Below are 25,940 nucleotides of genomic sequence, written 5' to 3' on the forward strand. Positions count from 1 at the left end.
TGTTTATTAGCTGTAATGAGATGGAAAATCTCTTTTTATTTTATTTTTTTTTCTCAGCTATATAATTTCTGATGGAAGCACTTAGCTGTGGGACGGGGTTTCACAGATGAGATTTCTGAAGTGGGTGAGATAGACTCAAAGTCTCCAAAGGACAAGGATTACCTACTATCCCTGCTCCAGTCTCACTGAGGAAATTCAGGTATCTCCCTTCTTAGCCTCCTGGTTGTGGTGCTGCTGCCCTCCTGCATGTCTGGTCCTCATGTTGTGCAGCAGAGGAAATTGCTCTTTATTTGTTATAAAAACCTGAACTGCTTTGGATAAAGCACTTTCTTGTTTTAGAGATGGGCCAGGTACTTTATTCTGCACTGCAATATGGGTAAATGTCCTTACTGGACTCTCACCCCATGTTATTTAAACAAACTTACCCTTTTGGCAGCAACTGCAACTCTACAATGGTCTCTTGCTTCTCTCCATGATCCTTTTGGGTCCCTTCCAAATCAGGATATTTTAGAACTCTTTTTTTTAGCCAACATATACTTTCAAACATGGTGTGAAAGAAAAGCCAGGGTCCAGATTTACTGTGAAGATCTTTGCTAGCTATTCTTTAGCCTCTCATTCCTCCTCTCTCATGGCACTGTAAAATTGTAGGCTAAGCAAAGTTTCCTTTCATCCTTTCTATTACTTGCTAAAATAAGTTGTCTAATGTAAAGGAAGGCACTCAAAACTAGGTTATTCCTTATAGAACATGTAGATTCAGCAGCATGGCTCAATATTAATAACAACTGAATGGCTAAATCCCTGCAAAGTGGGGTAAAAGTTTGCTCCTAGGGATCCAGCAAACACACTTAAACCACTGAATTATCTTAATTCTAAAATAGCCTTCCAGCAGCACCACAGGGCCAGGATACACTTTGGGTTATTTTGCTGTATCTGGAATTTTGAGGTTATTCCAGAGCCACGCAGGCACAATGAAAAGCAGAGTTGGACAAACATGTGAAGACTTGAGGTATAAAAGGATTAACAGATGCTAATGTTCTACATTTTTCTGCTGCAATAATATACAGACAGACAGCACCCAGAGCAAAGCAGAAAGGAAAAGATTGCATGTAGGAGGGACAAAAAGACATGGCTATAATGCTGTGCTGCTGTAAATTTTGAAAAAGGCCACTGCTGAACAGATGTTACCAGCACATGGAAAATTTAGTAAGTAGATGATTTGCAATTTGCTGGTCCAGTGAGGAAAAGTGACTTACTTCAGTCTAAAATGAAATCTTTCCATTTTCCCAGAGAAATAGAATCTCTAAAATCACAAAGAATGATTGATAATATTGACATTCAGACTAAACTCCTCTTCAACCTAAAATTAAATATCTTGGAAACAGAAGGCATCGAGTCATTTCATTTGCGAAGACACTGAAAGAAAAAATTTCAGCTTTCAGAAAAACATGCCTCTTTTTCTCTAGGCTAAATACTTTGTTGGATTCCAAACAAAATTATGGTAGATCTTGCTGATGTGGAGAAAAGTGTCCCCAGTGCCATTTTAACTCTCTGTTAACCCAAAATGTGCACCTGAGGGTGCTCACTGCATTGGGTTTTCCCTGTCTCCATGGGCTTCGTTCACATGTACTGCTTTGTATGATGAGCTCTTACATTTTATTCTCTTTATTCTGACCTTGGGACAGCCAAATCCCAACCGGAGGTCTCCTGCAAGATGCCCATCATGTTGCAGGGTGGAAATTGCACAGCTCTGACTGTTCTGGCTTCAGGAAGTGATGTCTGCACATGGTATAAATGTACAGAAGAATGAAGTGTGCCTTGGCATGGCACTCATCCCAACCCTGATTACCCAGTGTAAGGAGCACAAAGGCATGCTGGCATGAGTAGTGCTGAAAAGAGGGTCAGCCTGCTGGTTTTTGTGATAATTCCTTCTTATCTCTAAACTCTTCCTGCAGCATCTGCATGGGAACACGAGGCGAGGAGACTGATTTGGTCTCTTGACAGTCCTACAACAGAAGTATTTCCCTGCCCTCTACCTCAAGCAAGGATGCCTAATTCAGATTTGTTTCCCATACTGTAATGTACAGCCACATAAATGAATGACTCCCCTAGACACTCTTCCAGAGCACTCTGTGTCCATATCTCCTGCAATATTTTTACATATTTCCTCAACAGCAAGACAGTCTTCATCCATCCTGAGAGAAAACTGCCCTTCCTACAATTTTGCACCTCTTCAGGCTGCAATTCTTCTTGTCCACAAAGCAAATTTCTGCACATTGCCAGCACATCTCAGTCACTGATATGGATAATACAGGATAGGTGTGACTCAAGGTGGCCATCTGAATCAGTCCATTTCTGTATTTCTCTCAAACTAATTTCTTGATATTTGTTACTTATTCATTATGACTCCTTGACTACAGGGAGTACATCAAAGTTGAATATTTCTCTTTAATCAGGAACCAAAAAAACATTATCACTCTGATCATAGGATTGCAGCTTTCATATTTTCTTCTCAGACCTATTCTTGGAATGTGTCCCACCATTTAAAATCCTCTTCTAAGGCAGGAAAAATGACCTTTTCTCTTTCAAGGCAAATCTTTTTTCAGGATACTTCATATACTTCATGGGTATATGACAAGAATGACATAGATTTTTATACAGATTGAGTCTCATTTACGATAGTAATTTGCAGTATTATCCCATCACCAAAATCCTTTCAAAGATTTCTTACAACACCAGCTTATTTTGACTGTGATTCCATGCAAAATGGCAGTCCAACTTTTTGAAAAAGGCTCTGCAAATAGTCATTAAGCTAAATCTTCTTTCCCATGAGAGTGGGATGTAAAGAATTGAGATGAGATCATCTATTTGTGCATACAACATATGAGGAAGAGTCTGTTTTTCAACCCCTTTATAAGATAGCTGTATATATATATATGTGTAATAACTAAAATAAAAGTTGATGTTTTTCTGCCAGATCAAGCAGGAGTTGGACCTGTTAACAAACAGTGTCAAGATTAAAGAGAATAAACAAACCAGTTAATCATTTCTTCTGGCCCTAGGTAAAATTAACATTACACCTGAGTTACCCCCTCTTACACTGACAGGGGGAAAAGAATCCCTGTCTAGAAGGCAAAACCTTGCTAGAAGGACAAAGAGACAACACACTGGGGAAAACAGACTGTCTGTCCCTGCTGTCCTGAGACTTAACCTGAGCCAGGAGCAAGGAACTACAGGACATTTGGGCAGTGCAATAGAAGGTCAAAGCAAATAGAGCAGGAAAGGACTGGGGAAGGTCATGTAATACACCTGCATTCAACCACGCACACCACGGATTGCACAGTCCTATTTGTCACACAAGGGATAACATTTGTGAACTCTAGAGAGGCTACAGTGGCTTGGTCTGTGCTCTTAGCAGAGTGCATTGCTTTGAAGCAGAACTTATCTCTCTGAGCAGCTCCCAGAAATTCCCTAAAAACTTTGCAAATTAATTTGCTCTGGGCCTCAGGTGCTGCCCTGGGGGAATATCTGCAGGTCCCTCTGAGGAGAGGGCTCCAGGCAGTCTCCTGTTGCTGACAAGGGGGGTTTGTTCACACCCTTGTCTGTTTAGTGCTTGGCATGGATTTTACATGCTTGTTTTACTCTCCCTGCTAACAACTTGCCCCTGAGTATTTGGATTCAGTAGAAAGCAAATAGAGTGAGATACCATATGTTAATTCCAGTATGCTTTTTGGCTGATAAAAGTGAAAAGTATAAGCTCTTTGCAAGATTATTGCATATAAATGGGCTAAGGCAATTGCATGGAGAAGTTAGCCAAGAAGTAGCTTCACCCATTAAGATTTTATCTAAATGATCCAATGTTATGAAGAAAGAAAAAAAAAAAAAAGTAGAAGGCTGGGTAGCAAGATCAAACTACCTAAAAATCTGATCTCTGGTCTTGCAGAGATTTTGAATGTTAAACTATTTAGTATGTCGAGGAGATGCTTAGGCTGTGGTGGTGCATCAGAACAGTTAATCTCTTTGGTACTGCACATATTTCTCAAGCAAACAAATATAAGTGGCAAAGGAAAAGATGTCGTTCCTTGACACAGTTGTTCTCCTGACACATCATGCTATGAAATACACTCCAATTTCCCCAACAGAGCGAAACTGAAATTATGAAGAATAAGATTGACTGAAACGGATGACAGTGTTTAAAAAATGTTAGCTGCTATTGATGTTTTGGAGGAAAAAAAAACCCCAAAAGTACTCTGAGAACGCTACCCCGAGGAGCTGATTGATGCGGCTGCCACGGGGGCCTGTGTCGTGCTGGATAAGTCACTCCAGCCATGTCAGAGGTGATCATTACTTTTATGCTCCTTGTTTTCTGGGTGCCTGACTGACGACCCCCATATGCAGAAATATGAGGCACTTAAAGCTCAGCTGCTCCTGAAATCTCGATGTCGGAGCTGGCTGTGAGCTTTCTGATGAAAAATTCCTCTGTTGGAAAATGTTGACTCGCCACAGCTGAGATTTTCACGGAGTGTGTTTTTCCATTGAAGTTTTTGTTGTGTGATTTTTTAGTACAGAATTGCTGGAGGGAAGAAAGGGAGAAGAGAAAAGGGAGAAAACTCTGCACTTTGGAATAATCAAAGCACATGAGAAACCACAAAATGAGAGGTTTGGGCTCTGCTCTGGGTTTTCCCAAGCGAAACTTCCCAAATTAATGTCACTGTCTCCTGGACCGATAACTTTTAGGGGGTTGGGGTGGGAAGAGAAGGGAAGGAGAAATGGATCTTTCCCTTTTCACTCCCTTTCTAAGTGCTTTTACATTTCAAAGAAATTTTGTTTCATTTCAGTACGAAAGAATGAAAAAAAGTCTCTGTACTTTTCACAAAAGGTAAGAGCAGCTCCATGCCTGGCTCTGTTTTGGGTTCAGAGATCAGACACCTCAGCAGTTGGGACACTTTCAGCCCCATTTCCCTGTCTCTGCAACCATTAACTTGTTGTCCTGGAGATGATGTTGAAGACAGCACACACCAAACCTCGCACTTGCCTCTTACTCACTAGACAAGTAATGCTATAAGAGAAGAAAATTGACTCGTGGGGTGCAATTGGCTCATAATAATCCACACCAGCTTTTTCCAATCACCTAATTTTCACCTTTTCTGAGACTGGATTTAATCTTGCTAAGCCATGCACTTGTGGGGTTTGCTTATCCCCTTCTGTGCTCCAGGTGAAGGGAGTTGTTGACATTGATTTCTCCAACAGTGTCTCACCACTTAACTAATGGCTAAATTCCTCTTTCTCTACTCTCTGTGGATATGGGGAATGGGCGACTGCTGCCTTCTTTGCTCCCCATAGTAGAAGACTAAACACATCCTCTTTCAATGCTCTCTTCTTTAAGGTAAGCCTATTTCTTTTTTACTTTCCTTTTAGGTCGCATTTCCAAGCTCCTAGTTAGCATTTCTGCTCCCTGTCTGAACTGCCTCTAATTCATCCAGCTTTATTTCAGTAGGATGATCAAAATTATTCACAGTACTCCAGCTGTGGCCTCTCAAATCCATGTGCACAGGTCTAATGAGTTGCTGTGCTTTATGTGCACTTCCTTCAGTAACAAATTTCATTCTTAATTTTTCCTAATAACTGTGCAAGTTGCAAGTCATTAGGAACCTTCATGGAAGGTAATCTGGCTGGTTTGTGGATTCTCAAACTATCCTTTTTTTTTCATTTTTTGTTGTTAACCACTGAGTTTTTGCCTCTGTTTTTGCCCTTTGGATCTTGGAGGTTCTTCATTAGTTTTTGAAAGCAACTTTTAATGATTCAAATAATGACTTGGCTGTTACTCATGGTGGATTCAGCAGTTACTGACAACCTGGATATACCCATTTTTAGCTCTTTTTTCTTTTTTTTTTTTTTTGTAACTTGTGCTCCTATTACCATTTTGAAATTAACTGTACTAAATATCTGATTGTAATGAAATGTCTCTAAGAAGAACAAAGCAACAAAGACTTCTAATGCATCTGTATTCCTATATCATTTTACCTGTTCTCCTTCCCCATTAATGGACCTGCACCACTTTTCTTTGCCTTGATAACATTGATATTATTTGCCCTTCACCCCACAAAGGCTGTGAAAGTAAAGCAATGACTGCAAATTCAGCACCCAGTTAGTATAATAAAGAAGGAAAAAGCCTATCAGGAAACAAATGGCATTTCCAAGATGGGCTTTGCTACTTTGAGCAATACATGCATTAAAGCCACATGCTCACAAGCAAGAATGACATGAAATAGTGGCTCACTGCTCTGTCATGGAGTGCCATCCATTCTGGGCGCTGAAGGAAGCACCAGCCCTTGAGGAAATCAGTGAGCTTCTCATCATAACTTTGTGTGTTGATAGATGGAAGGTGAAACATTTGCTCTGTCTCCAGTGCTGGGTAGTGTCCTGTCAGGTTCCTCAAGGCACTGGAAGAAGTTGTTCCTTGCCTTGGAAGAAGTTAGAACTTTCACTCCTGTCTGGGTTTGTAACTTGCACTGTTACTGTTCTCTGCTTTTGTAGTTCCTTATCCATAGAGGGACAGGATAACACTCTCTTACTGATTACATACATTTATAGAAATTTCTACTGCTGAAGTGTCTGATGACTGTATGATTGTACCAGGCAGTCCTGCTGTCTTCTGGGAACATTTGGAGGTGGTAACTGTGACTTGCACAACTCCTTGTGAGCATATGCAACGATGTGAATTGTCAATGGAATTTATTCTGCAGTGAAGTCAGGCCTCAGGCCAAAACAGCACCATGAAAACCTGAATGGCACCATAAAGGTGACCAGCAAGCCATTGCCAGCTTTCTGTTCCTCCAGTATATTTCCTTGAGTTTGCTGGGGACCGAATGGCACCCTGATGGGATGTGAACCCCGGCAGCCTCTGCACCAAAGTGCAGGAGTTCCTAATGACTCTATGGATCATTTCTTCCTTGGAGAGCACTACAGTGCTGATACCCTGGCTGCCCCATAGCTCATATGACCATCTGTTTTGTGATTTGTACTAGGAGGGAACAAATTTTAAAGTAGACTGTGTTGTCTTTGCAGCCACCAAGATTTCCTGCAATAAGGATATTCTTAGCTTGTGGCTTGCAGCAAAATTAAGACCTTATTTTCTGCTGAAGAGGTGTGAACAATCACCAGAGTGAGTCCAGACTTGACCTCATTTTTCTCCCAAGTACTTTTTTTTTTGTTCTGTTGTCCAGTGTGGCTGCTGGGGATTTGACTCACAGGCTGTCATCTGACCTTTCTGCCCACGACTGTAAAATTAATTAAACATGCTTTTCTTCATGCATGCTCACTAAACAGACTGTCTATTCCAGCACCAGTTAGTACAGCGTTCACATCAATATTAACAGGAATTATCTGAATATGGGGCATGAAAATTTTGCACTCAGCCTGCTGTACAAGTCAGCTCATTGTACATCCTCTCCATGTCCTATATGTGTAGCCTTTTGTCTCCTGTGTCCTTTTGACTTAATTTTAGTTTGCCCTCTACTTTCACCTCCATTACTGTGTTATACATGGGCAGTTGGCTATGTGACTTAATCATATCAGCCTCCTCCTGCTGTTTTACTTCAATCATCTCCAACCTTTCTCCACTGAACTGACAAAGGTACTTTCTCCTGCGCCATGGAAAACATGATCTAAAACAATATGACAGTGCTAGAGTTCTGCATGCACAATTTCAATAACGTCCCATGTAACCAGTCACCTGGCTGGGCTCTTTTAATGAAATCATCCTTGTTATCAACCTGTTTTCATTCAGTTCTCACAGAGGGATTGCTCACAGCATGAGTCATGCCAGACATTTCAGTATCTCTCTCAGGAAGACGGTAAAGATAATAAAAAAGGTCTAAAAGCTTTGGAAATACAAAATCTTTGGAAATACAACATTTTAGAGCAGTGATGCTGCTGATAATTTTCAGCCATTTTGTGGAACATTAAGGAAAAAACCAACCAAACCCCAAAAGTAACATTTGGTTCCTTAGTGCTTTTGTATTTCTCCCCACCACATTTACTTGCATCATTATGTAACTCTTAGGGCTCCAACTTTATTTTTCATTTTATGGTCTCCTGCTCTTACAACTTTCTTCTCCAAAGAGCAACAGAAAGCTCATCAGGGCGAGCCAAGTTGCTCATCTAATGACAAGCCCCCGGCACAGCTCCTGAGAGGTGGTGCTGAGGGGTGCAGGGAATGTGCCCTCTTGCTGCCACCCTTTGGAACAAGGGTGAACAGTGGAACCTCTGTCAAGGCAGGTGCTTTCTGCTATCAGTCCCCTCCCCTCTGAATAAGAAACAGAACCCTATCACATGCACACAAGTATATGCCGAGATCTTCTGTTGGGCTTTGCCTATGTGTTTCCCTCCTGAAAAGTACATTTTTTTTGCAAAGTCAGCTGGCAATATCTACATCATTATGAAGCTTTCCTGGCACTGCATCTGCTGATTGATGGCTGTGAAAATGCAACATATTTAGTTTTCTTTTCCTGGACGTGGAGCCAGCTGCTAATGGCTTTCCCAGGGTGAAGCTGGCAGCTGCGGGATCAGGTCTCAAGGCTCTAAAATGTACATTTGCAGGAAAGCCACCTGGGTTTTTGGCTGTTTCATTAGCGACCATTACTTCTCCTAAGAGAGGATCTAAGCAAAATGGGTGCTGAGCCTGGCTATAAATTCTGGGCTTTGATTTGGGAAACCACAGTCCTAAGCATCAGAGGGAAGTGATCTCAATGATCTCGAAATCTTTCTTTGTGCAATTAAAACTTCCATCGCCTGTTTGCAAAAACGTATCAAGACCCACAGTCTAACAGTTGACATTTATTTAGTATTGTTCATCTGCATCTTCAAGTCGAATACAGAAACTAATGCATAAGTAGTACCCTTTTTATGTTAATTGTGAGTGCTTGCTGAGGACTGAAATAAAGCGTGAACGCCAGAGCATCATTAGTCTGAGTGAGATGAGACTGTGGCTCTCTGCAGACACCAGACAGCAATAAGTAATCTTCTCCTACAGGTCTGGAATAAAACTGCTATCTAATTCACTCTAGAAAAAGGCTGTTTGATTCCAACATGTTTATATTTTGTCCAGTTTCATACACAGCAAGGAACAGGGGACTGTGGTGGCCACCAAGGCCATCCAGGCCTTGGGATTGCTGTCCTGCTGCTTCAAGCCCCATGAAGCACCTTCTTTTTTTAATAAAATCCCTCCTGAATTGTGAAGAATGAGGTAGGATTCGTTCCCCCTAGATGTATAGATGGCATGTTCTTCTGGTAGGTGGAGGCAGGAGAACCTCACGGGCTTTGGCACTGCTGTGTGTTACTCCCTAAGCTGATTTTTAACAAGGCAGGCTGGATATCTTATCTTTCCTAGAAGGAAGATAGACTCACCAGGAGGCCTTGGGAAAAAAAAAAAAAAGGGCAGAGCTGTGAAGAGATTCCCCATCAGTTTTGCCAGCTGCTGTCAGGCAGGAATCAGGTGGATCTGCATTTGCATTTACATTTTGGGGAGTGTTTCACAATTTAAATGGGAAAGAGCAAGGCAGAAATGATCATTTCTATAGGAATTCCTGAGGGCAGCAAGAGGATTTTGTAATCACACAAAATCATGCAAGCATAAATTTTGCATTGTTGGCCACTGACAGAAAATTGACCTTGATATGCACTTGAACAATTTTAAAATAGGATAAAGAGGTTCCATGAGTAGAAATACTGTAAACCAGAATCTTTCTTCCAGGTAGGAAAGTCCTGATTGCTTGATTTCTAATCTAAATTATCAACAAAAAGCATGTATTATTACTAAGTGGCTGAAAAGTGGGCCCAGAGTGTACATCCCTTTCTCCTGTGAGGCTCAGTGGGTTGAATTCTCTCTCCTCAGCTTGTGCCACAGAGGCTTTAGGTAAAGAACTGGTGAAGAATAGCTGAACACTGAAAGCTATTATCTCTAAAGACTGATATTTACTGGATTCCTGCTTTTTACTTTTCTAGCTGAGTCACAGAATTTCCTTTGTTGCTGCACATTCCTTTTCCTCCTTTTTCTCACAAATACCTCTGAATTGAGTATGCATAGGTCTTATATACTGTTATCAAGAATTATCTCCAAAAAACCTTTTAAGTCCTGTTCACATACAAATGAGACTTGAGCACTTCCAGGGCAGAGCAGTACATTAGCAAGCCCAAGATTTAACAATAGGACTGGGTCAATAAAAGAAGGATATACTATCTGATCACAAGGTGACTGTTTCCACTGCAATATGAAAAGCTGCTTTCATTACTGAAAATACAGTAGAGCAGCAGATAAATTAGTGCCACTGTACAGAGCTCATTTGGATCCCTGTGTACGTGTTCTGATTTGAGCAAGCAGAGGGAATGACTATTAGGATAATCAGGAGAATAAAGAGCTTGCTTTTAAAGTGCAGATTAAAATTAATTTGCTTAGCCCAGCAAAAGGGAGACGAGGATGCACTTTGTGTTGCTGATATGTACAAAGCAGGGAAAGGAACTCCAGGCTAAGTGAGAATGTTGTGAAAATATCTGCTGAAAAGCAACATCTATGAACATATTTGGGGTGGAAAATAGGGATTTTCTATCTTTTGAAAGGTAAAGGTCTAGGTGATTCCAGGAAAATATCTTTTTTACAAGATGGATTAGATGGCTGCCTCTGTAGCAAGGAATGAGCAAGGAATGGAATGAGCAAGAGCAATCATATGATTTGTACAGGAGGGGCTTTTATCATGTAACTGAGGGAGCTCTGCATGGTGGCATTTGCCAAATCCTCTTTCCAGTCCATTTTCTCAGACGGTCTATCATACCACCCCCTTTCTCTTGTGGATATAATACCTGAAAATCCTCCTGGAGACCGAAAATGAGCACGACGCCTGGAATCTACCCTCCAGCTTACTTGGGAATATTTGATGAATGGAAAATATCTGCGTATTTTACTGCACTTACTGCAGCAGCAAAAGAGGAAGATTCTGGATCAGGGGATCAGAGAGCTCTGAAAGTTTTGAAGTGTTATTCTTGCCCTCTCCCATTGCAGATTTGAATGGATGTTTACAGGCCATATTATTGTTTATAATATTTCATTTTTTGATGCAAGAATTTTTAAACCTGTTATCTATTTTGTTATTTTCTCATTAATTATTAAATTATGGTTGGGGAAGGTTTATACATTCACCATTTTATCATAAATATCCTGGAATATAAAAATATCTGATTTGTAGAGTCTTACTGGGAATGAATTAAGCTAGATTTATGAGACTTATGGCCTGTTCTTCCTCTGTTCTTTAGAGGGCTTTGTGAATATGCAGTGAGAGCTCTTATTTCTTATTATGGAATTTTATAGCCACCATGCAACTGGGTTAATATAAGAAGTATAAATAAGGATATGCATTTGCCTGTGAGATGTTTTAATATGGAGAAGAGCATCTGAAGTTAAAAACATATGAACTGAAGAACAGACTGTATATCTTACTCTGTAAATAGGAAGAGAAACCATTTCAAGCGCTGAAAAAAAGAATGGAGTGTGTGGGAATGGTCTCCCAGGAAAAGTAAAAAAGCCATTGGATTTTTCTTTTTTTTAAGCCTTCGTGCTCTACTCTGTCACTGCATTTTAGCAAACATCCTGAAGTGCTACAGTTGCTCCCTCTCGCCTGCTGGTCTCCTGCAAAGACTTTCCTGAAGTGAAAGGAAAGGCATCGAAAGCAAGAGGAGCTGGAAAGGTCTAACAGCCAGGATACTTTGCCTTCCAATAGTTCCTCTTCTCTTTGTCTACGGGAACCTGAGTTGATGTTAGTTCATGTAGACTGAGACAATAACTACTTTTAACAGAACTAAAATTTGAGACACAGGAAATACTCTTTTAATCGAAGAATAGAGGCTAAATCCTGTGATTCTCTCTCCTGTGCATGGGCAAAAAATAATCCTCATTCATCCCCGTGCCATGTTCTTATCCTTTACATACTTCACTGCTATTTTAATGGCATTAAGTCCACAAGGATGCAGGTGATGTCCATGCACACAAAGGAAGGGAAGGCAGGAGGCTGCTGCCAGCAGATGAGGATGGAGCCAGCACAGCTGTACTGACAGAGATAGCAGCTGGAAAGGACTGAGGTGGCCACCAAAAGGGAAGAACAGCTGGAAAACTTAAAAAAGAGGTTTTGAAAGGAGGCACAGACACAAACTGGATTAAATGAGAGAAGCAGGTGTTGGGTCTGGAGAGGCGAGATTGCCTCACAGGCTGCAGGAGCCCTTGGCGAAGGAGGATCCGTGGGAAAGGAGCAGTAATGGGATATAGGAAGGAGAAGGGGAAGTTTGCACTTCACACAGATTGGGTAAGACACCTTTCTAGAAGCTCTGCAGCCTTTGGGCTGTAACCTTCCATGAGGAAGAGGTTTGGCACAGTGGATATTTTGTTTTGCTTTGTTTGCCTTCAAAGCAGAAAGTCATTTTGGAAACCAGCTGCTACCACAGGGCCATTTCTGCTCTCAGCCCTCCTGGGTAGATTCCCTTCTGCTGCCAACAGGATTTACTGTGATTTACTGTAGGAACAGGATAAGTTCACCATCAGGCTGAGTGTAAAGCTCAATATTTTGGAGTAGAGGTTCACTGCTCTTTGTACAATGCTACAGATGAGAACATTTTATTCTCTTTTTCAGAGTTAAAAGACCCATTTTCCTTTGGCCCTAAATGTGAGAGTGCAACAGGGATTCTAAGCACAATAGGCATTTTATTTAAAAGGTTAAAAATCACACTAGTCTAGAGCAAAATGGAGATCTCCCCCATGTTCCTCATTTCTGGCCCCGTCTTTGCTGCTCTGGGGTATCAGATGGAGAGTCAGTAAGTTATGCTGTGTTGTGCTTTGCCGTGAAATCCAATCAGATTAATGACTTTGGGGTCACTTGAGATTTACATAATTTATACCGATGACTTGCTGTTTAAAGTGTTTTACGAAATCAGGAAATAAATTGTATGTTTTATAAAAATATCATAATTAAAAATTGACTCATACAAAATGTTGGCTTCAGGAACGTGGATGAAGTTCAAGTCTGATGGAATGTTTTGGTCAATGAAAACTATAAAAAAATCAGGAGAGTCTTATGATGATAAAAAGTGGGTTTTTTAGATGGTTACATTATCAATCTTTATATTGAGCCAAATGCTGCTTGCATTTCTTGTGTGCATATTTTATTGACTTCACTGTGACCCACTGGGGAAGGACAGCAATATTTGCACTACAGTGAAGAAATATTGTCATGATCAAAATCAAAACGTGTTCTTGAACCAAGTATAAAACCTCAGAAGACAGAAATCACTTTCCTTAAATATGTCTTTAATATGACTTAATCACTCCACTATTTAGCAACCTGCAATAAATCTTTCTGCTATAAAAACAGAAGGGAAATTTTCTTGCCTATCCTCACATTAGTAATACAAATATTAGGATGATGAATGTTATTTTCTCAATAGTTTAATTTAGGAGGAAAAATGAAAAAGTATGCAAAGGGGGGAGTCTGTGACATGTAAGGCTGGTCACAAAGTTTTTTTAAGGAAAATAGGTTTGAGGGCAGCTGTTACAATGCAAAAATGAGCCAAACTCTGCTCTCTGTTCTATTCCCAGTGAAAATCAGAGAAGTTGGACAATACCAAGGGTCTTGAATTTAACATAGTATTACAGGGTTTATAACATGAGATCCCTGTGTTAAAAATTAGACACACTCTTCCATGTTATTTAGTACAAATAAACTCAATTGTTTGAGCAGGATACTGAAGCGTGCAAAAGGACTGATAAAAACATCAGCTTGTACCATGATGTAACAATTTAGAGAGATGAATAAGAAATGCTTTCCCACCCTTTTCCCCTGGAACAAGGGTTCTTGGGGGAGACAAAATGTCCAAGCTCCAGCCGATGCCCAGGAAAGACTGATCAGGGGCTGGGGATGGGGAACCACAGATGTTGGGATGGGGTGGGCTCTGGGTAGAGTGAGTGGGAAGCAGGGTCCTGGGATGGGTATAGATGGCACAAGAGCACCAAAACATCCTGCTAAAGCTCATGTTACAATTCCTGACTCAAGCAGAATGAATCGGGAGGACAAATGTCTCTTATTTGTATGAGACGCACTGTGCGATTGCAGGGGCAGGGCAGGGATAGCTCGAGGCTTGTTCTTTTTAATCCAAACCTTTCCTGTAATGCAGCAGTGTGAGCACAGCAAGGAGCACTCTCTCATGATGGAATTACATGTTCAACAAGCTGCACCTCACGGTCATAGAATAGAAAGGTCCGGCAGACAGGGAGAGAGAAACCCTCCTGGTGCGCCTTCATGAAGAGAGTTTGAAATAAGTTTTGATTTGTATGCCACACATCTGTGATGATAAACATGAAACTCTTCTTAATGGCTGCTTTTTTCTATTGTTTTGAAGCCCAGTTCTGGTTTGCTTCCCTGTCTTACCTCACTGAGAGGCCTAAGAGAAGCCAAAACAGGATGGGAGTTACTGTGAATGACAAAACTGAGAGCATGAAGCAAAAGGGCAAATGTGAAGAGATATGTGTGAGGCTTCTTGATGGTAAGCACACCATGTAAGTGGTACCTTAAAGCCAGGAGACTGATTTTAGGCAGTGGCTGTCCTACAAAGGCTCTTCTCCTTGGAGCTCTCACTGCCAGCTAGCAAGTTTCTCCACAGCTTCACTTGGGTTTAGAATCAACAACTGCATGCTGATAAGTTTTCTGGGCCTTTATTTCCCCAGCTCCCTGAATTATGGCGAAAAAAAATCACATAGATAAAATCTTCCAGATGCCTTATCTGCGTTTCAGGAATAATATAAGTTGTTGGGTTCACTCTTGAACTCTCTCACAAAATGCATCACTAGGGGTCACCAGAAAGAAGCAAAAAATTTGTTATTTAATCTGGAATGCTTATGAATTTATATAGAGTTTTTAAGCTAATCTTTTAGAGAGGATAATTTAGTTTTCAAAAACCAGGACAAAAATTATTTTTCTACAGACGACAGGTATTTCCTGCTAATGAAAATGCCATTATAGAAGGCCCATGTTAAAAAAAGAAAAAAAAAGAAAAAAAAAGCTTATGTGCAATTTCTCACTCCTATAATTGCATGCTGATACTGAATAGACACTGTGGTTTGAAATTTTACTCCAAGTTAAAATAAGGTGTTTGCCTTTCTGATTTGGTAACCTCTGTCAGAATAGCAGTTAATATAGCAGTCTGAATTTTAATTTTTCAGCTGGGCTTTAATGAAGCAGTAATGACTTGGTTTGGGTAAAAGTTTACTGAAATATCTTTAAGCTCATAATTGTAGAAATATAGGTAACAGCTTTTTTCAGAATTTGTTCCAGCTCTATGCTTGCAAATCCTAGAAAATATATCACATGAGGTGATGAGGAATTTATCCAAGGATGCTTGAAAGGACATTTTGCTCAGGTAGAAAGAAGAGTATTTTGGTATACTTGGGAGAAAAGAGCAAAGGTAGCATAGGTGGAGTTCAGTGGGGATTTAAAGAAGAATTTGGCTCAACACTGTTTTATTGTTCTTTTATTCATTCTTAGTGCTGAGCAAAGGCAAATTTTCCTGTGTTTGGCTAATAGTCAGTTTGGCTTTAACAAAAACTGACAAGTCAAGAAACACATACTAAAATACATATATTTCTGCATTTTTGTAGTTGCTTGATGCAGGCCAGGCCAGGCCAATATCTTGTGGGATTGTTTGTGCATAGTGAGATCAGAGATCTGCCTGTGCCCAGCAAAGCTGCACAGTCCATGCTCCTGCCAGTGCACACTCATGCATAGTCTCCCATGCTTTGTCTTGTCCTCTTTCAGTTTGGGTAGAACTGATATTCTTTCCCCCTCCCTTCTTGAATGTATATATTTTATAGCTAATGAAAAAGCTCAGGAAATATAACTGTCTCTTGTATTGATTTTGCTTTTATGTAGTGCCTTTTCCCCAAATGGATGCCAGAAGGTACTCTTAAAATCAAACTATATAGAACAATAATTTCTACCAGAATGGAAAAACATGGCAGCAGCTTAACAGAGCACTTTAGTGCTAGGCAACACTTTAAGAAATGAAGGTGGCTTTAAAGAGCAGGAATAAGCTCGTGGCCTTGAGGAAGTTATTGGATATGAGTATGGAGCAAGATCCAGAGCAGCTTTTCTCACCCCCAATTGCCTGCACTGGTTGTGGGGAATATATTGCCAGTTCCTTGCTCAAACCATCTGATAGCAGAGAATGGGTGTTTCCAAGCATATCTTTAGAGGCTGAAATATTATTTAACTTTTGAGGGCTCTTAAGATGTCAGATTTCAGTTCATACAGCAAAGAGCACCCAGCTGTTCACTCAGATATGTCCTGGATATTCCTGGATTCCTGTTTGGCTGTGTGTCAATGGGTTCCTCCTGCCCCAGCTCCAGGGCCCTTATCACTACCTCCAAAATTAAGGTGTCCTTTGCCTTCAGTAAAACTATGATTTTTGTAAATAAAAAACTAAGTTCACTTTTTCTCTTTTCTTTATGCAAAATATCCCTTATTACCTCTGTTAAGAATAAAACAATAAGGGATACAGGACACTCCATGGCTTTCTTTTAGAAGAAAAGGATCTTTAACTAAAAGAATATTTGAAAATCAGTGTATTAGAACATTGTTTCCCAAGCACAAATGAACATAAATCACTCCTTTACACATTGCTGGGGACTCATAAACAAGTATCATTACTGATACTGAAATTTACTGCCCCCTTTATTCAGCTTGTTCGTTGTTCTAAAAAATGTATGCTTGGGTTAGAGCTGGTCAGGAATTTTGAGTGTTGATTATTTTATATGCTGTTAATGAAACTTTTCACAGAAATATGAAAGTTTTGAGAAAACCTCTATTTCTTTGTTGGTGGAGGTTTTGTATTAGGATGGGAGGAATTTGGAGGCTTGTGCACTTGGACATGAGGTTTTGAACAAAATAACACGTATTGGTCAATTGAATGATCACCTACTCATCTAACTGTACTGGAATTGTTTTATTTTTATTTTTTTTATAAATAGCATATATACATTATGCCATAGAGTGAATGAAGCTGATGTCCATCACAGGTATTTATACCTTTACAGGGGATGAACACATGGCACTGACAATGAAGCCCTTATTTCAAGATGTATTTAATTACTAGTAGAAAGTGAAACCATACAAATAAGAGATCTAAAGATATTCTCCCTGGCATAATCGATAGACCAGTTCTGAGGGCACTTGTCTGCGACAAAAGAGATTGATCTGGCTCCACTGTCCTAAAGCACAACATCTTTCCTGTCAGTAGTGATTAACAAAATACCAGAGTACCAGTTAGCACTTTGGGTTTTTTTTCCTGGTTATGTCTCAGTGGAAAAGTAAATTTTTAATTGTTTTCAATTGTTAAAGCAATCAGAGAGAAGAAAACCTTCCTGTGTGGATCAACAGCAGTTACTCAACGTGGAGTAGGATATCTTTGGGAAGTCATACAGTCTATAAACTGTTATGCAGATAATCACAGCGAGGAGCTGGGTTGTAACAGCAGTGATGGAATTCAGAGGCAAAAATCCAATGGAGTGGCTGGATTTGTGTGGTGTATTTTTTGGTACCATCATAATTTTTCTCACAGCATTTCTGCAGCACTAACTGTAGGAATAATTACATGAAGCAGTGATACCTGTGGTGGCCAAAGTGATGTTTCCTGTGCTTATGTACACATGTGGCCACCTGTGCTGCCTTTTACATGATTGCAACATTTTAGTTTTATAATCTGTTTAGCCCCATTGAAAGAAACATAAAGTTATCTGCTTAAGAGTCTTAAAAAAAAAATAATCTGATGCCAACATGGAACCCAGACTTTGGGAGACAGCTCCTTTTCCTGCTAATCATTGTGTGTACAAGTAGGATTTAGACTTTGTGCCACCAGCTTTTCTGAGCAGTAAAGATGCTTTTTCCTCATTCCAGCGTTTTTTTTTGTCCTTGTGAACGTTTCCATGCTAGGGTCCTTGGCAGTAGCATGGGGCTGACCAAGCAGAGCTCCCCTCAAATCCTTCCTGCACCTCATGAGGATGCTCGGTATTCTCAGGAGACAAGCTGCAAGCACAGACTTAAGACAGAAGATGAAGTTGTTTGGAAAAAGCAGATGAATAATATTGTCAGAGGTGTATTAATGACAGAAAGTGTCTCCACACCCATGCAGAGTACAGGTAATATCAAACAGAAAAAGGAATGTTAGTGGGTAGCAAACAGGCAGCAGGAATGACTGCGGGTGATTTTTCTGACTAAGATGTCAGTTATTGGGAAAATGTGAAGAAGAAGCGAAGGACTGGGGGTGGGCAGTAAATTTATGATTTATGTCAAAGCTGTTTGTATTGCAAGGCAAGAATCATGTCAAGAGGAGAAAATAGTCATAAAATTCTTCTGGGAGATGTATAGCTTATGCTGGGATCATAGTCTGCAACCTGGATACAGCTGTCCTGAAGCACATCAGTATCGTTAATCCTAATGCCCTCACACAAGCACACACCAGGGACAGGAATGAAACCTCATCCCTCCAAATCCAAGCCTGAGAGCTTCCACATGGTCATACTCTTTGCCAATGATACCTTAAGGGTATACCAAACCTTCCTTACTCTGAGGAGTGTTGCAGTGGGCAAGGACAGCCCTGGTGCTCTGCAGGGAGGTGCATGGGGTGTGGGCACAAATGAGTCCTGTCTGCTGCTGTTTGGGCAGATTTTGACCCCCAGGTCAGGACTGGTACTTCCATGCAAGGAGGGGAGGATGAACAAAATGCATCTTTGCTCCAGGCTGAGAATGCTGCGAGCTGCTCCAGCCTTCCCAGCATACCTGTTCACAATAATCTTTTATAGGATCAATTGAAATAACTGGAGTAGGCAAAAGACTGAAAACTATTTGAAAGGGGAGGATTGATATATTCAGTAATTAAGAGTGAGACTTTTAGAGGATATTAGAGGAGAAAAGAAGCCCAAATGCTTCAGGAATATTGTGGGGTGTGGATGCCTGAGTCCCACTAACACTTAGAAGACTGTTGGAGCCAAAAAATTCTGGGGTGGTTATGGGGTAATTGAGGGAAAAGCATAGGTTTCTTTTACCTTTATTTTTATTCTGCTTTATACACATTTAGAAAATTAAATGTCCACATATTTTAGCACTTGAAAAATGAGTTGCAAGTACAATTGTGTAGGAAATAGCCTTCTCTTAATTTTCCTTGTATTTCTTGCAAGAGAGAAGCTAGGAATTAATTAGATTTCACCCTGTTTATGTCTTTGTTGCTAGCTCTAATCTTAACATCTAATAGGAGAACAGAGCAAATGGCTCAGGGAATTTTTATATATATTTTTTCTCTAGTCCATTAAGAAAAGAACAGAGCTGATGAAAAGGTAGCCTGAGTGAATCAAAGTATCTATGCTGTGTTATTGAGGGAGGCTGAGTCACAGTCAACTAGTTTTATAGCATGCCCATAGTTGATTGTAAAGTAAATAATTGGAGGAAAGGGACAGAGAAGGAGATTAAAGTAATCTCTGAAAGATGTTTGTGAATCTCTCTGTTCTGGTAGCTGGACCAGATCAACAAATAACATGATGAATGAAGTTTAATAATGTTAATTCTAAATAGATTTTTAATTAATAAGTTATGAATAACAAAGCATTTGCTTAGCTATTAAATAAGCTACTGATTGAATTTTATCTTCTCTTTCTCTTCATATAGGTCTGTAGCAAATCAGTGAGATAAAATTCCACAAAAACTTTGCATGACAGTCAAACATCAGCAAAATACAATTTTAAATGGAAATGAGAAGGAAGCAGGTGTTGACATAAAACATTTTCCTCTCTGTAAAGGAATTGTCTAGTTCTGATTGCAAATAATTTTCCACATTTACCATTAAATTCATTATAGAGCTATTCAGGAACTTCTGAGAACACTCTTGTCTTCGTATCATCTCCTAGATTTTTTTTTTCAACAAGACTTTTGCCTTCTGAGACAAATTGAACATAACTTGATCGGCCATTTAAAAAATTGAGAGGAAGTAAAACTGTGAGTCCAGGATGAGAAATGTTATGGTTTTCCTTAATAGCACGAGGAGGAGGAAATTTGGGGTATCCACCAGTTCATGGAAAGTGCAAGAGCTACTGAGCTGATGAGGCATTAGTGAGATACCACATGAGGGGGCCTTTACTGACACAGTCAACACACAAAGCTGTCAAGAGACAGTTGAGTTGTAAAATGTTCCAGCTACCACAGGAGATGCATTACATTATTTTGGTATGCAGATAAATTGCTACCCAGCTCGTGGAAGCTGCTTTTGAAAAAAAAATAGGGCAATAAGTAAACTCTGTTTCAATCGATGAATTAATATAAAACCTGCAAAAGGAGCAGAGCAGACTGCTACAATCCCTCAGCTATATTAGGCAATCAATTCTTTTTTTTTCCTTTCAATATGTAGAATATTCCCTTGTGGCTCCCCGTGGATGCCATGCAGTGTGAACACAGCAATCAAAGTAATAGACGTCAGAGTAATCAAAATAAGATGTGTCAGAAAGAAGCAAATGAGTACATACTCTCATTAAGTAAATCTCCTAAGAGCTTAACACACAAAACTCTTCCCAGAAAAGCTGTACAAACAATTGTGTGCACTAACACATGGGCTTATTGGTGTTTCAAAGTCAGATAAAAATATTCTTCAATCTAATCCCTGTTTTTCAGATTTCACCACAAATAATCCCTACCTAAGGCAAAACACATCTGTAGCTGCCCCAATGACATTAATAAAGGTCATAACTCAGGGTAAAATACACTTGTTTGAAGAAAACTTAACAATCATTAAACAAACAACATGTGCTGCCAACACTGCTAAAGACAATATCCATTTCTGCAGTGGGTTGGGCATCAGCAATGTCCAACACTAAACTTCAGCCTCTGAGGTGACAAGAAAGACACTTGACCCAGGGTAGTAGACAAAGTAGATAAAAAGTCAGAACAAACTGTCCAAGGGAACAAACTTGTAGAGAAAATCAGACAAAGCAGTAATCTGGCTGCCTTGAGAGCTTTTTCCAACAAACTTTTCAAAGAGGTACATTAGAAACCCAGTGAAAAAAACAACAAAATGGTACTTCCACAATATTCAAAGCCTTTTGGAGCAGCCAGTCTAGATCACAAAAAAAAAAAGAAAAAAAAAAATAATTAAGGACATTGGAATGAAAGAGCCATTTCCAAAACCAGAATTAATTTATTAGGCTACAGAAGTGGTTGAGGAAGGAGAAGAAACAATCAGGAAAGAAATTCTGTCTATGTGAAGCTAGTGCAGGATTGGCTTTTCCTTCTTTTCTTCTACTGTATTTGTTTGATAAAGGACATATAGCATTTTGGAAAGTGAATGGATCATTTCCCTTTGAAATCAAAGGGGACTTGGGGAGAATTTCAAGTACTGACCACATAAAACATGTTTAGCAGTCTAAAACCCACTGAAAATGCTTTGTGCCCCCTTGAGTTTGTGTGTAGCCATTTGACCTCAGAGTTTACCAGGAAGATGGAGAGAGGCTGAGCATTTTTATTACACTCCAATTTCCTATATTGGCTTTTGTTCCAGTTATGAGCTGTGCTACAGTTAATGGGGCCGGGCTGTGACTAACGAGGCCTCATCACAGATCTCAGCTTCACCAAAGGGTTTTGTGCATGACCTTGAGCCACTTCACGTCCCCATCCCATCTGTAAAACAAAATGATGACGCTTCCTCTCTGCAGAAATCTGTCTTGTCACCTTAGGAACAAACACTGATTTGTCTTGGCTGCTCGCAGTTCCTATCGATTGCAAAGCGACTCGGATGTACACAATACTTCTTGAGCTTTGGCATTTGGAGACAAAATAACTCTGAGGAACTGGAACATTAAAGGAAACATTTTGGCCATGAATGTCCCATACTCTTAGGAGCAGTGTATAACAAACTGATCCTCAGTTTTAGTGCAGCACAGAGCAATAAATAGCTGTTAAGGAGTTTAAAAAGCTTGGCAGGTCATGTTTGGCAGGTCAACGGGAAATAGGCAAATCCTTGAGAGAGGCAGGTGAAAGGCAGCCCTCTCACACCAAATGCATTTTTTTAAGCCTGTATAACTTTGAAAACTATCATTAATTTTCATCAGAAATTAAAAGGCAAGTGCTTGAGCAAAAGAATGTTTCTCTGCCAAATTTCAAAGCTCTAAAATCTGATAGTGATGGACTGATGCAGCTCAGGAGAGTCACAAACATATTCACTGTAAGGTGAAAGAGGTTCCTTCGCCCCTACACTGCAACAGCTCCTGATTTCTCCTTCTTTATGAATTAGCTATCCCTGTGTTAATCATAACCCTGTTGTGCTTTCTCATGTGAAAAAAGTGGAACAAAAAAGTTGCCAGCAAACAGAAATCATTGTAAAATGCCTGCTTCACTTTGAGAGCATAAAATCAGATAAATTCAGATTTCAATCTTAGTTTAAAAAATAAAAACTAGCTTAATTTGGGCCAGTTACCTGATCTAGTGGATGGCATCCCTGCCCATGGGAGGGGTGTTGGAACTAGGTGATCTTTAAGGTCCCTTCCAACCAAAACTGCTCTGTGATTCTATGATAATTCCAGACCATGGAGTCATTGGAGTACTTGATATTGACACAATTTAAAGAACAGGAAATAAAATATTAACCTGTAAACAACTTTTTATAACTAAAAATAACGTTGTGAGAGAAACATACTGTAAGGGTTGTTCTTCTCTCTTTAGGAGTTGTTTGCCATGACCAGGGAGTCTTGGATTTACTTCCATAGGAAGGGTATTCTTTGTTAATGTCTGTTGTGCTTTCCAAAGAGTGAAGACACAGAGATAGAATAATCCCGGTGTCATTTCCAAAGGCACGGGAATGTCCCTGACCAAACCCACTCATGACCTGAGAGGTTGATCCCTGCAAGCTCTTTCCAGGCCAGATGCTGAGGATTCCCTGTGGTTGCTCACACCCCTGCTGTGCTCAGGGACCCTGAGGGTGGAAGAAGCCCTGGGGCTCCAGGGGTTCCTGAGGACCTGGGTGGCATCCCAAGGGATGGGAGAGTTTGTCATCTTGAAGCAGGTGGGAGAAGTCCTGAATAGTTTGAATTATTCCCTTCGAAATGCTCATGGGGAAATGTTTTCTCAGGTCCAGCTTTCAGCACGGACGGACCCTGGCACTCAAGTTTTACAGCAGAAGCTCTCAGTGAGATCATGGGTTGCTTGTGGGTGGCATACAAAGCAAATTATACAGTCTGCTTTTCATTTCATTCTTCTATGGAAAGCAAGACTGGGGCTTATAAAATTACAAGTCATACTGAATGATTTTTGTCATGCTAGACTATTCTCATTGACTTTCTTAAATCAAATTAAACTATTCAGATCATTGGAGAACAAGCTATCTTTCCACACTGGCTGTAGGCACTTCACCTTCCCCTGACACAATCTTTTCTTTCTTCACCTCTGGATATGCTTGAATTTGTTCTTGTGTGTTTCAGAGTTCAGGGAAACCCAGAGGAGTAAACTTAGAAGCAATTAGTTATATCTGATTTTACTATATACTGTAGTAACTTCACCTTGTAGTGAAGCTCCCATGGATTTTGTGAGCTTCAAGGATGCCTCTGCAGGAAACTCATATCCAAATTAAAAACTTTTTCAATTGTACATTATGAAAAGGTTCCAGAGGGGATGGGAAGCAATTCCATCTCACTGGTGATGCTACGAGCAACTATCTATTCTAAGATAAATGTTTTTATCTAAAATACCCCTGTAAAAATCTACTGTCTTTTTCTTTTGATTGACTTATTTACAGAATTTAATCTGAGAAAAGTCTGACAAGCTCTGTGTTGTGTCAGCCCTCCCATATCTATGATTCACTGAGTTGCTTTTGTCCCTGATGCTTTACTTAATCTTCTACCAGAGAGAGCTATGGATGTTGTTGTTGGTAACTCTTTCATGTTTCTCAGTCATAGGAAATCACATAAAACCCCCAAATATTCAGAATATCCTCAGTCACTGGGAGGTTCTTTACCTAAAATAAGACCACAGAAGATGATAAAGCTCTTCCTTAATCTTTAAGAGACTTTTTCATCTTCTCGCTCTTAACGAGGCATCTGCAAAACCTCTTTGGTCAGATATTCCTTATTCACCGTTAAATTCTTATGGGATTAGTAGGTTTGTGAGAATACATAAGTAAACAGCATATGGCTCTGTTAATGTCCTTATAATGTCACAACACAATCTGTCAGAATGTAAACTTTTTTGAGCAGGTTCATTTACTTCAAGTTCACACTACGAAAAAAAACCCACAACAACAAACAAGCCTTATGAATCCTTCTGCATCACCTGAGAGACAGCACTTCCTAATCCTTGTTTTGTATTCCCAGTTTCATAAGGATGTCTATACATATTACCTTCAGTAACAAAAATACAGTGGCAAATACAGTTACTTAGTTACTAGGAGTTAAAAGGTCATTTCCCCTTGATGAAAAGCTTGTTCTGTAGATAAGTAGCTGCTACACTCCATAAAACTGGCAACCCTTCAAAAGGTTTCAGAAATTAAAGGCATTGTTTGAAGATAAAGGCGATAAGGTCATTTGCTTTGTGTTTAGTCCTGCAGAACTTTCTGGGTGACCCTTTGATATTCAAGTGAAGAGGGCTTTACATTGTTTTATCTTCATAGAGCTAATGAGTGCTGGCTGACAATCACTGTTAAGACTAGCTGGAACTCTACTAGAATTAAATTTTGTAAAATATTGCAACATATTTCCATTAAGGGGGAGCGCCTCCCTGGAGTTTGCCAAAGCTGAATCCATAATCACTCACAGCACTGTGCTCTTGTCTGACTGCTTTTCTCAGTTTCTTTTATTAACTCTGTTTTCACTAGTTGAATAATGTCTAACATGATTCTAAATGTATTCCTACAGTCAATTAATAAAGTTGTATAAACAAGCCACATATGTAAAATCTATGTCCTCTTTGAACTCAGTGCAACAAGCCTCACATTTATCGTGTACAGTAGTAGAGAAATTACTCATGAACTTTTTATTGCCAGAGGCTGTATAGCTGTGTATTATTATATGTGTAATTAACTATAATGTTGCTCTGATATATGGTGTATATAATTCTTTCCTAGAGGAAGAGATTGTTATTTTAAAGTGTTTGGGGTTTTGTTTTTTTTTCTTTTATGGTTTATTTCATATATTCCGTTTATGGGAAAATGCTATATATACTATTTAAATATTTTTTTTTCTAGTAGTAAGTAAAAATTTTCACACGTCTTTAATGTCTTAAAAAAAGTGGAAAAAAAAGAAGTAAAAAAGGAAAGTGAAAGTCCTGTAATGATCTAATATATCATGTGTTACAAGCATGCTTGGCTATCACTGTGACCTTCTTCATTACCTTGGTAGTTTATTTTAACCTTACTTCCATTCTATTTTGGAGATTCTTTCTAATAATAGCCCTCTGTCACTCCAATCCACATTCAAAAGTAAATGTAAGCAAGATCATCTCAGTTTAAAATACATATGAACTCCATCACCCAAATGACTGTCAAATAATCAAAAAGTACAAAATCCTTACCTAATGTGGCTGACTCAGCACTAATGGCCAACAAGGGAATCCAACAGAGGTAGGCAACCAGTTGGAGATGCTGATGGAAAGGAAGGTGCTGTTGCATAGTGTCCAAGGTAAGTTTTATCCATGCATCTGCAGTTGCTTATAAGTTAACTTTTGAAACCCTAAACTTTGCAGGAAAAGCCATCAGCCTGCCTGCCTGCCTGTTTAAATTTTTTTCTTTCTTTCTTTTGCTCTGTTCAATCCACTCTCTTGGAGAGGGTTTGATGTGTCATTAATGCCAGAATTTCCAAGAGGGAAGCCCTCCAGCCACACACAAACCAC

General features: G+C 39.7%; 1 protein-coding gene across 1 annotated transcript in view; it reads right to left on the bottom strand.

The window, feature by feature from the left end:
- Positions 1-25,719, bottom strand: part of LOC126653040 (von Willebrand factor D and EGF domain-containing protein-like) — a 169,745-nt gene extending 144,026 nt beyond the window's left edge. Inside the window, exon 1 of the mRNA XM_050340516.1 lies at positions 25,623-25,719. Coding sequence (XP_050196473.1) covers positions 25,623-25,719 — 97 coding nt within the window. The remainder of the gene's footprint in view (positions 1-25,622) is intronic.
- Between the last annotated feature and the right edge of the window lie 221 nt (positions 25,720-25,940).

This window comes from Myiozetetes cayanensis, unplaced genomic scaffold (assembly GCF_022539395.1).
Source record: "Myiozetetes cayanensis isolate MyiCay16 unplaced genomic scaffold, myiCay2020 scf9, whole genome shotgun sequence".
Lineage (NCBI taxonomy): Eukaryota > Metazoa > Chordata > Aves > Passeriformes > Tyrannidae > Myiozetetes > Myiozetetes cayanensis.